Below are 13084 nucleotides of genomic sequence, written 5' to 3'. Positions count from 1 at the left end.
AAGAAAAACTGTGTTTCAGAGGCATTGCAAGGGCAATGAACACTGCTTTATTTTTAAAAAAATCTTTTAATAAATGCAAGTGGGAAGACTTGGTTGGATTCATTACAAATATCACCCGTGTATAAAAAAAACTTGCTAAATTCCATCCCATCAGCTTTTAAGTAAAGGGCATTTTGACACTTTTCCCTACATACTGAGCAACAGGTCTGCAATCATGCATAGCTGAGTTTGCACGCTGGACACTTTTTTTTGTCCAGGATTAAAACACATCTAGATTAAATCAAATACATCAAATTCTTACATTACTCTTTGATCCTTGTTTCCTGACATAGAGTTGAGCTATCTCTCCTTTTTGTGTATTCATTCCATAGGGAAAAAGAAACTTAAACAGTTTGTGTCTATTAATAAATCATAGTGAAGCTATATCTGCATTTTAGTAAAGTATAAAGTATCAACTACTCTGTTACAATTGTATATATGTTTTACTGCAATAATGAATGTGGATAGCAAATTCATTTATATTAGCTTTAACTCTTTGTCAACAAAAAATAAAAATGAACGAATCAGGCGTCAATGGCAGCTGTTGGGTTAAACATAAGCCAGGATGCAACATGCAGTGATTGAAGAGCTTTACAAATCTGCAATATATCTAGCGTGGAACTTCCCCAGTGCAGAAACAGTATCAGGAACACTGTCTACTCTATGAGCTGACACATACAGTGAGGCAGGATATTTATTCTTTACGCTATATACATGAGAAACATTACAAAATAACCATAATTAAGTGGTCAAAATGCACCCCCAATATACTGACATTTTCCTTTTGGTCGTCTTTAATGACTAAAAAGAAAGATCTTACATCTCTCCTGTGCACTAGCATTAGTCAATTAACTTTAGTTTTTTTGTGTTATATTTGTTTTCTGAAAAAAGGGAAAAGTCAATAGCATTGATACTTTCTCTGCAGGCTTCCCTTCAATTTCATTGATTCTCTCTGCAGACATCATTTCAATTGCATTAATACTCTCTCTGCAGACATCCTGCACGTAGTACAGACATAGGGAAGTTCCCTTTTGATATAACCTGCTGGTGTGATAGATAAAATCAGCAGTGTGCCAGATCTCCCCAATCTACTAACAGTTAACCATTTCATCCCCTTTTTGCTCACAAGAAATGAGTCATCAAAGCAGCAGAAAGAAAAAAATAATAGAAAACGCAATAAAACTACTTCCATATAATTAAGTAAATGGAAACTGCAGATGCACCCTGGTTCAAATGCGTCAGAAACTCTGAACTCGGTGTGGGGGAGGGAGGTAAGAGCTCCATAGACGTCTCCTATGCATAGATTTATTGTGTCCCCCTATTGATCATTTTTATCCAGGGAGATACTTTTTTTTCTCTCCTCTTCCCACTCATCTACAAGCTGGTGGTGCTGCTGTCCAATGTGCTGAAGAGGTAAGAGGAGGGAAGAGACTTACTTTGAAGGAAAACACTGAGTCACAGTCAGACTTGTTAGCCCCTCAGAGGCGTTTTATTGACATCATTTAGTTTCTTCCTTGGTACTCAAGTGCTGCCCTGAAGTCGGTATGCAACTCTGCAGAGGACGTATGCTGGGGATCATAGTGGCAGTAGCCCATGGAGTGTTCTCTGGTTCCCTGAATATATTGTTGAAGTTTCTGATCACCAGATACCAGTTCACCTTCCTGACCCTAGTACAATGTATGACCAGCACCACTGCTGCATTAACTCTGGAGATTCTCAGGCGCTGTGGGAAGATCTCTGTGCCCCCCTATGAACTTAGCCTGGCTCGCACCTTTGCTGGGGTAATCATTCTGTCCACCTTGCAGTCTAGTCTGACGCTGTGGTCCTTAAGGGGACTCAGTCTTCCCATGTATGTTGTTTTCAAACGATGTCTGCCTTTGGTCACTCTGCTCATTGGAGTGTTGGTCCTCAGGAATGGAATCCCCTCTGCAGGGGTACTGGTGGCTGTGGTCATAACCACCTGTGGGGCTGCTATGGCAGGTAAGTCACCCGTAGTACTAAATTGACCTAGCTACCAAAGAAATACTTGATACTACATTTATGCAACACGTTATTCGTTTTTTCTTTGTCTTTTAAAAAAAATAGCATTAAGTACCTGTGTTAGATGCCAACTTATTTGTCAAACGGCTATTCTCATTGAATCCCAGATTGTGATTAATTGTAACCCCTTAGGTATCCAAAGTAGTAAATTAAATATTTACTTTTAACATTTCTAATATTTAATAGCATTTATTAATATGTTATTTTAATATGACTTTAATTGGAAGTTGTACCAACTTTTGCAATAAACATACTTTAGAAACCATATATTGCTCACTTCTCCCTGCAAGGGGATCTTCAGATTTATTAATGATGCTCTGCCAGACTACGATAGCCTAATTGAGTTAGAATAGATTATCACTACCCACATTTGACCAGCCAATAACGTCCTATGTGTTATTTAACAGGATTTTATTATACTTTTATTTCGTTTATTTTTATACACTATAGGCAAACAATAATTCAAAAACCGTTATAATTCTGTGATTGCACACTTATGTTGTCAAGTGACAGAAAACATAAAATGTTCAATGTGGACAGCATACACTTTTAAAACTAAATGGCTATTGTACGTGTAACTTTTACTTGCATGTATTATATTGTCCCAAAACACAGTTCCCAGTCTTCAAACTGTTTAAAACAAACCAAAAACAATATATTATTAACCCCCCATAACTGACTTGCCCTCACAACTCGTTTATCATTAGCTGCCAGAGAGAGAGAGCAGATAATGGGTTAATGGCATGTTATACAGTAGAGAATATTTTGCACTGTATTGCCCTATAGCATACTACAAAAGCATTCTGAGTTAAATAACATTGAATACTTCCAAAATGGAATTTAACAATTTTTTTTTATGTTAAATCATATCTGACAGATCTATTACTGCTGAAAAATGGCATTTATTCTTTTCAGCTAACCTATGAAGGGATCCTTTTTACATCTTACACTAGACAGAGCATCCAAATAAAGATACATAAGAGATGATTAGTACCTCTCGAAATTTGGAAAGGGGAAGACCGGTGCCATAATGAATGCCAAAAGTCAAAACCACATGCAAAAATTGAGATTAGGCATACGAAATTAATAAACAAAGTAATAACCATGGACACCATTCTTCCAAAAGAGAACACATCCTCATAATTATTTTACCCAGTGGTAGATTTGTTATGTTCAGTAACAACCTAATGCTTGTCTAATAATAGGCTCTATGCCAAAACACTACGTATATAGACATGTAAAAGGGACATATGCAGATGGATACATACAGAGTTGGTTGAAATGCAGGGGACCTATTTTGGCCTAGGCAGACAAGGCAATTGCCTAGGGCAACAGATTTGGGAGGGGGCAGCACTTTATGTGGCAACATTTGTAAGAAGCTTTCAGTTATTTTAGAAGTATCATACAGGATTATAATGAGAGTTTTTACCCAAGTAGCTTACATTCTAGGGGGTATAATCTGAATCCTTCATTTATTTAGCTAGCTATTGTCTTTAGTTCTGTTGACTTTCAGCACTTAGTATTGTGTTTGTGGAAGAATTGTATCTATAAATCTGTCTTTGGGGTTTATATATATATATATATATATATATATATATATATATATATATATATATATATATATATATATATATATATATATATATATATATATATATTGCATTAATAGATAGATGTGTGTGTGTGTTTATATGTGTGTCTGTATATGTGTTTGTGCGTGTGTGTATGTGTATAACTCTGTGTATATGTGTGTGTGTATGTGTATATGTGTTTGTGTGTATATGTATATCTGTGTGTGTATCCAATTGATTTGCAAGTCCTAGTAAAAAATTACTTTGGAAATGCCATGAAAAAAAAAAAAAAAATAACATTACTACCTGCCGAAAAACTATTATGGTTAAAAAAGCCCCAAAACCTTTGGGTTGGGTGGGGGTAGGGGGCAGCAGAATTTTGAGTGCCTAGGGCAGCATAAAACCTAAAAACGCCACTGTTGAAATACAAATATAGTCAAAAGGAACTCAAAAGGATTTCTGCATGTCTTCTTTCCAAAGCTACATTATACTGATGTTTATTACTAAATACAACACATAGCACTTAGCTCTGCGGAATCTGTTGGCGCTCTACAAATAGCTGATAATAATTACAACATAGTAAATATTCCATATTAATATAATTTATAGTACATGTTCACTGACTCTTAATGTTTACCAGGGAGTAAAAAAGAATAGTGAGAAACTTAACATATCCTTATTATGTAATTAAAGGGGCAGTAAACTTACAAACTAATGTTGTATAATTCTGTACATAGTGCAGAATTACATAACATTAGCTTGCCGGCAGATGTATGCATTAAAGTATTGCAGAAAAACTGTATGTTAAAAAAAAAAAAAGTTGATTTTAGCAGAACGCCGCTCCTTGTTCAACTATGTGCAGAATTATATAACATTAGTTTGTAAGTTTACTGCCCCTTTAAGCATTACTATTAAGTGGCAGTACTTGGATATGAGCACTGTGTGTATGTGTTGTGTATATGTGTGTGTTCTGTATATATGTGCATTGTTTCTGTGTCTATGCTGTGTGCATGTGCATATTGTGTCGTGTGTGTTGTGTTTGCTTGTGTGTATTGGTGATTCTGTGTATACTGTGTGTATATGAGTGTGTATCTATTTGTGTATGGATAGTGAGTATGTGTTTACTATGTGTATTGTGTGTGTACATATGCTTGTGTATGTATTGTGTGTGTACATATGCTTGCGTATGTATTGTGTGTGTGTGTACATATGCTTGTGTATGTAATGTGTGTGTGTGTGTACATATGCTTGTGTATGTATTGTGTGTGTGTGTACATATGCTTGTGTATGTAATGTGTGTGTGTGTACATATGCTTGTGTATGTATTGTGTGTGTGTGTGTGTGTACATATGCTTGTGTATGTATTGTATGTGTGTGTACATATGCTTGTGTATGTATTGTGTGTGTGTGTGTGTACATATGCTTGTGTATGTATTGTGTGTGTGTGTACATATGCTTGTGTATGTAATGTGTGTGTGTGTACATATGCTTGTGTATGTATTGTGTGTGTGTGTGTGTGTACATATGCTTGTGTATGTATTGTGTGTGTATGTACATATGCTTGTGTATGTATTGTGTGTGTGTGTGTGTATGTACATATGCTTGTGTATGTATTGTGTGTGTGTGTATGTACATATGCTTGTGTATGTATTGTGTGTGTGTGTACATATGCTTGTGTATGTATTGTGTGTGTATGTACATATGCTTGTGTATGTTTTGTGTGTGTGTGTACATATGCTTGTGTATGTATTGTATGTACATATGCTTTTGTATGAATTGTGTGTATGTGTACATATGTTTGTGTATGTATTGTATGTACATATGCTTTTGTATGAATTGTGTGTATGCACATATGCTTGTGTATGTATTATGTGTGTGTGTATGTACATATGCTTGTGTATGTATTGTGTGTGTGTGTGTGTATGTACATATGCTTGTGTATGTATTGTGTGTGTGTGTGTGTGTATGTACATATGCTTGTTTATGTATTGTGTGTGTGTGTATGTACATATGCTTGTGTATGTATTGTGTGTGTGTATGTACATATGCTTGTGTATGTATTGTATGTACATATGCTTTTGTATGAATTGTGTGTATGTGTACATATGCTTGTGTATGTATTGTATGTACATATCCTTTTGTATGAATTGTGTGTATGCACATATGCTTGTGTATGTATTATGTGTGTGTGTATGTACATATGCTTGTGTATGTATTGTGTGTGTATGTACATATGCTTGTGTATGTATTGTGTGTGTGTGTATGTACATATGCTTGTGTATGTATTGTGTGTGTGTATGTACATATGCTTGTTTATGTATTGTGTGTGTGTGTATGTACATATGCTTGTGTATGTATTGTGTGTGTATGTCCATATGCCTGTGTATGTATTGTGTGTGTGTGTATGTACATATGCTTGTGTATGTATTGTGTGTGTGTGTATGTACATATGCTTGTTTATGTATTGTGTGTATGTGTATGTACATATGCTTGTGTATGTATTGTGTGTGTGTATGTACTTATGCTTGTGTATGTATTGTGTGTGTGTGTATGTACATATGCTTGTGTATGTATTGTGTGTGTGTGTATGTGTACATCATATGCTTATCTTTTGCTTCTTACACTCTTTAGAGTTTTAGTGAGTTAGTCAACACACTGTGGTAGTGAGGGTCAGGAAGGTTTATCTTCATTATTTTAACTACAGCAGTGTTCTCCCATTTTCTTCTATGCTTTTATCTCTTAATTTTATAGCATGCCCTCTTCTTCAATAATTTCCCCTCTTTTATTTAAACTTCTTCTTGGTCTTTAGTAGAATTCTTTGATGTATCAAAAGTTTTCATAATGTCTGTCCTCTTATCTCTCCTCAAAGCTGTACATTAAGACATTTAGGGTTTCTGATGCATTTTATCTTACAGGTCTTATAATGCAGTTGATTGTGTCTAGTGAACTTGCCTTTTTGGAGACATGGTATCCATTAACTCCTTAATGGACACTGATAGTGGTCTATGAAGATGTGTTACAATGACTGTTAATCACTCTCGCTCTACAGCCTTATATCCTCCTTATATCTTACTATCCTCTGAATATACTACACCTAACTCTAAACTTTTTAAATTAGTATTTTGCAAGACCATTTCCTTTGTTTATAGAACACCATTAAAATGTATTCTTATGCTCATAGTTTTAGTCCCCTGCACAGTTAACAAGCATACACTCATTCAAATTAAATTTGTATACAATATACAAACAATAGAAAATGTGCATATTACATATTCTGCTTAATCTATAGAATACATGAAATGTAAATGTTCAATTTTAGGATTTGTAGCAAGGCAATAAGACAGCGTGTAGTTTGTTTTAGCTAATCAGGTGTTAAGATCTCATAAACGTGACAAAAGCTTGATCTGATAGATTTCCAAAAATTTAAGTGAACTTTAGATATTAATTTTATATAGAGAATTTCTCCTGTAGTTATGTCTTATGCTGTAACTGCTATAGTCTTTTTTTTCTTACATCTGAGCACAACTGTGTTCTTCCTGGATATTGATGTAGACAAGAGTTGTCCAACCCTTTAACCCCTTGAGTGCTAACAACGGCTCTGAGCCGTCGCAGAGTTTCCCACTCTGGTGCTAACGATGGCTCAGAGCCGTCGCTAGCACTCTTCCACTTTGAGGGAGATCTGGGGGCTCCCACCAGCTCCTACCCCGGTGATCGGGCCTGCATAGTGACAGGCATCGCCGGGGCTTCACGTTATGCATGATGATGTCACGTGCAATGACGTGATGACGTCACCGTGCAACTTTATTTAAACTTAACAATGTTAAGTATAGGAGCAGGGGGCATTCTGCTTACAAGCCTGTATCTCAGGCATCTAAGCAGTTACAGACCTCCAAGACCCATCGTTGGAAAGGTAATCGCCTAACCTTTCCAAAGTTTAAGTCTTGGGAATCTGAAAAAAAAAGTTACAAATAAAAAAAAAAACCTTAAAAAAGCTTAGCACCCAGGTGGGAAAGTGCTTAGCACTCAAAGGGTTAATTTACTCAGTCCATTCCATCAAAATAGTTTACACAGTACATCCTTTTACTATTTCATTATCCTCACACATATGCCACACTTCAACTGGTCAACAAATCTTCTCTACAACAAATCCAAAGTTAAGACTGAAGCAAAAAATAAAAAGGGAAACTTGGTCAGTGGTTTTAAGGCCTCAAAAACATCCTGATTGGCAGCCAGACAGACAGCCCTAAGGTAAACTACTCTATGTGCACTGGTGTGGAAAATCCTACAGTACACTACCTAGGCAAATGTTACTTCATGCTTAATTAATTTTAGCAATGACTATTCTGAGTCAATGTGCTGTACAGCAACTAATGGGAATGTCGTGCCATATGTCTTAATGGCATTAGCCATACCTCTTTTAGGGTCCAATAAAAAAAGTGAAAAAGTGTCAGCACCCCTAGAACTTACATTTACAACATCCATATGTCTATATTATAGATCACAGATTGCATGTTTGTTTTAATAGTATAAAGCATATGTAAGAAAAGTGAACCAATCATATGTGGTTGTAGTAAACTTAAAATAATGTATAGCAGCGATATTGAACCTAAGGATAAGGGAGGTATTTAATAGCAATATGTATCTGACTGTATGCAAACCCAAATTGCTTATGTGAAACACATGATTGCAACAAGTTACAGCTTAGCATTTCGTTTTTATTATATAGCATACTACAAACATACAAACTATTCTGGGAGGATAAAATGTTTATGTTTCTGGATCTGTGTGTAAATATTACTTTTATGCATTTTTAAAAAAAATTTACACAATACCATATATATTGTTAAAGGGACATTAAACCAAACATTTTCTTTCATGATTCATATAGAAAATACAATTTTAAACAACATTCCAATTTACTTCTATTATCTAATTTGCTTAATTCTTTAGATATCTTTTGTTAAAGAAACAGAAATACACATGGGTGAGCCAGTCACATGAGGCATCTATGTGCAGCCACCAATCAGAAGCTACTGAGCCTATCTAGATATGTTTTTCAGGAAAGAATATCAAGAGAATGAAGCAAATTAGATAATAGAAGTAAATTAGTAAATTGTTTAAAATGGTATTCTCCATCTGAATCATGAAAGAAAAAAAAATGGGTTTAATGTCCCTTTAAAGCATGGCTAATTTCATGCACATTTTAATTTTGGTCTATAGGTATTGCTGATTAACAGAATTTCTAACATTTATTTTACGACCTGTTAAATGAAAAAAAATATAGATACCTCATCTAAAAAGTTTGGGTGCCTTGCTATATACAGTTTAATTTAAAGTATGAACAAGTATGCACTAGTTCCTTTAAATGTGAAACAATCTACTAGAAATGCATAACTTTGTAACCAATTTCCTAATTATTTTAAAAAGAAAGCGAAAAGTACTTTTTTTAAAATTATTTTATTTTTGAGCCATGTGGAATAGTTGCTTTGAACTCCCAAAGATAAATCTATGCTATTACCAGAAACTAAAATATTTATGTATTCCAAGATGAATTAGGGAAAACAAACACACACACAAATTATGCCAGTTCTGTGATTTTATCACTTAGGTCCTAATACCATTTAGCACTTTATATGCATATTGTCTATTGCACTGTTCATTGGAGATTAAATTAACACACTATTTAATGTATTTTTTTTTAAGTAAAAGCTTATTCTTCTAATCTTCTTCTTTGGTACAGCAAAGTTGATTACAATAACCTATATAGATGTTTTCAATCATTACATAACATGGGGCAACCTAACCCATATGCAGATTAATGTCCTAATAACTACTCAGGCTACTCTGGTAAAAATAAATATATGTCTATAACAAATTTAAACCAATTAACTTATGTTTTTATCCCAAACAGGGGCTGGTGACCTCAGTGGGGAGCCTATTGGATACATAACAGGAGTGTTGGCTGTACTTGTTCATGCGGCTTACTTAGTAATTATTCAGAAGACGAGTACGGATCATGACCATGGACCTCTTACGGCTCAGTATGTCATTGCCATCACAGCTACTCCTGTCCTCATTATTTGCTCTTTTGCCAGCATGGACATGATCAATGCATGGTCTTACCCAGGTTGGAAGGACCCAGCCATGGTATGCACTTTTATTGCATGCACCTTAATTGGTTGTGCAATGAACTTTACCACTCTGCATTGTACTTATATAAACTCAGCAGTCACCACCAGTTTTGTTGGAGTAGTGAAGAGTATTGCCACTATCACAGTAGGCATGTGTGCTTTCAGTGATGTAGAACCCACATCCCTTTTCATTGCCGGAGTCGTTGTTAATACATTTGGTTCTATTGTTTATTGTGTGGCTAAATATATTGAGACCAGAAGACAAATAAACTATGAGGACTTGGAAAAGGAGTCTATAAAAGATGACAAGGTAGAACAAGATGAAGACCATCAACCATTTGCAATGGAAGAGATTTTACAAGATAAAAATGTTGAAGGACAAGCACAAGAACAGTCAACAGACAATCATTTGCAGGAAAACAGTGAGGACAACACAGGAAGCTCTCTAAAGAAAGTCTTGCAATCAAGTGGTCCACCAAACTCTTGTCCTAATGGTGAGAGCAAGAGTTTATTAAAGGATGGATACCTTGGAGTATGGAGGATGGTTAGAGGTGTTAGATTTTTAAAGAAAGATTATCTTATAGAAAATGAAGAATTACCAAGTCCTTAATAAGCAATTTGGTCTAAATGATAGATTATGGGGAAATCTGTCTTTTGTAAATAATGGGGATGGAAATTATATAACAACAGAGTTTATCAATCATAAATTGAGCAATGTTTATAACTAAATAAATTTATTTTAATTTACAGTGGATACTCATTGGTAATTCAAATGTTATATGTTAGTCATATACTTTTCATTATTTATCAACATCAGTGATTGAAAGACAGTGAACACTCCATCACATTCCTTCTGTTGAAACTGGTTGCCAAGTTCTAAACATTGAATGTGTATTCAGTAACATAGATTTATAGCATGTTACAGGTAAAAAAAAACTAGAGATGGCAAATTATAGCCTACAATTTGGCTTGATGTCATGTACAATGAACAAGTTTCAATATTTGACCTCAACAAATGAAATACCGCTGTCCTTTAACCCTCCTAGCACAGACAAACCCACAAGACTTCCTCTTGTGGGAAAGGATTGTTGGCTCTTGTTGTTAATATTCAGAAGATATTAGCAATGCACAAAGACTTTACATATGTAGCTACCCTGAGTGCTATTTTTCTAACAAGATCTATATGCAGCTAAAAAGTTATGTCATTGAAATATCTACATTATTTTTTAAGGGAACAATTGGTTGGTATAACAATGATTTCCCTAAAAACTTTGAGTTTTGTCCAAAAGTATATATTATAATTGACAAATCACTTTAACGGTATGGCCAAGGTGTACTGGACTCTTCTTTATAACTGCACTAGAACAATTTGAGCCTCTTAAATGGGACTTCTATAAAACATGTTTACTATAAATAAAATTGTCAAATCATAAATTCTATTTATTGTTTGTAACACAAAGTTCCTGTAATTGTATTTCTCTTCGTGTAGATTGCTGCTTTGTGTATTTATATTTATTGGACCATCCAAAATGACACATTTATTTTGTTGTATATGATTTTCTGAAATTTGCATAGATTATATTTAGATAATATATTACCGGTGAGAATTTCCTTGGCAGTCAGTAAGGTTTGCATTGCACACTGTCTAGCGATGCAGTATTATACAGTGCAGCATAGTTCACATAGGAGCCAAATAATTCTAGAGGAAAGTTGCATACATTGCTGAGCATGCCTAGTGTTTCTAGTTTGATGGTTGACATTGAATTCCTTTGATCTCTCTTGCATCCTCCTTGCCCTTCTTTGCTTCTGCAACACCAACATGGAGTGAGGAATATGCATCTGAGTATGAGTTTCCCACCCTTGAAATGCATGAATAGTGACTGGGGATGCTTATGTACAAAACTTTAAAGGGACTTAAAGGGACATGAAACCCCATTTTTAATGATTCAGATAGAACATATCTTTTCAATTTACATCTGTGATCTTATTTGCTTCCTTCTCTTGGTATCCGTTTGAAAGCATAAATAGGTAGGCTCAGAAGCAGGCGCAGCAATGCACTACTAGGTGCTAACTGCTGATTGGTGGCTGCACATATACACCTGATATCATTGGTTCACCCAATGTGTTTGGCTTGCTCCTAGTAGTGCATTGCTGCTCCATCAACAAAGGATACTAAGAAGCAGATTTGATATTAGAAGTCCTTAGGAACATTGTTTAAAATGGTATGCTCGATCTGTAAAAGAAAAACGTTGGGTTTCTTGTCTCTTTAATCATTTATACATGAGAATAATAGAATATTATTTTATTTTAAAACCATTTACAAATATATCCTTTAGTTCCTTTAAATGTGGGTTGTTTTTTTTTTTTAATTAAAGGGACAGTAAACACATTCTAATTAACCCTTTAAGGACACAGCTTTCAGTTTGCTCAATTGTTTTATGACGGAAAAATTCCGTCATGTGTCCTTAAGAGGTTAAATAAAATTTTGTTGTCTTGCTATAGAATAACATCAGCCAAGTCTAAATATTTGTAAAACAAATTAACATTGTGTTTTCTGTAATTATTTTTCAATAGCCCATTGGTTTATTTGGAGGAGCCAATCTGGGCTTGAGTTTACAGCTGACTAGGCTAGCACAGGTTATTATTCTAATATAAAGTGCATTGTTTTGCCATTCTTATCTGTTAAAGTAAAATAGGGAAATACATGTAGCAGGGTAAGCCTTGTCAATTCTGCAGTGTGCTTTTTCTTTTTGGAGAAGTAGAAAATCCACAATTTTCAAAGTTAAATTACACAAAAAGGGGCAAAACAAATAATGAACGTATATTGCAAAATTGTTTTAGTATTTATAAAAATTTTAAATGAAAATATCTTTACTCTCCCTTTTATGTTTTAGATGTATTACTACCAGTAACATATCATTTCATATGCAAAGTGTACAATCTTGGAATATATTTTTGTATTCAACATATTTTATTGTTTTAGAAAACAATTATACAATACCATCATAGAAGAAGTGGCTATAAATCCATCCAAATCTAATGACATAACTCACATTATGTAACCACTATAAAGAAATGCTTAGTATCATTAAAACAAGACCCTGTCTTTAGATTCCGCTATAATGCCCTATAAACTCTGGCATCATGTCAGTTTACCATAAGAAGGATGAAGGTATGATATATGGAATGTTACATTTTTTTAGTTGATGCAAAGAAGAATACATCATGAAACATTAAAAACAATAAATAATAAAATAAAATAAATCTACTGATGTATCTATATAGCCTCTCAGTAGAGAGTAA

At 34.5% G+C, this 13084-nt stretch overlaps 1 protein-coding gene across 1 annotated transcript; it reads left to right on the top strand.

Annotated features, from left to right (window-relative positions):
• The first annotated feature begins 1583 nt into the window (after window positions 1-1583).
• Window positions 1584-10391, top strand: SLC35D3 (solute carrier family 35 member D3). Its single transcript, XM_053709153.1, has 2 exons — window positions 1584-2019; window positions 9562-10391. Exons 1-2 carry the CDS (start codon window positions 1584-1586, stop codon window positions 10389-10391), a joined length of 1266 nt encoding a protein of 421 aa, XP_053565128.1.
• Window positions 10392-13084: the final 2693 nt, after the last annotated feature.

Source organism: Bombina bombina, chromosome 4 (assembly GCF_027579735.1).
Source record: "Bombina bombina isolate aBomBom1 chromosome 4, aBomBom1.pri, whole genome shotgun sequence".
Taxonomy (NCBI): domain Eukaryota; kingdom Metazoa; phylum Chordata; class Amphibia; order Anura; family Bombinatoridae; genus Bombina; species Bombina bombina.
Note: the sequence above shows the minus strand (reverse complement) of the source record. Positions and strands in the feature narration are given on the sequence as shown.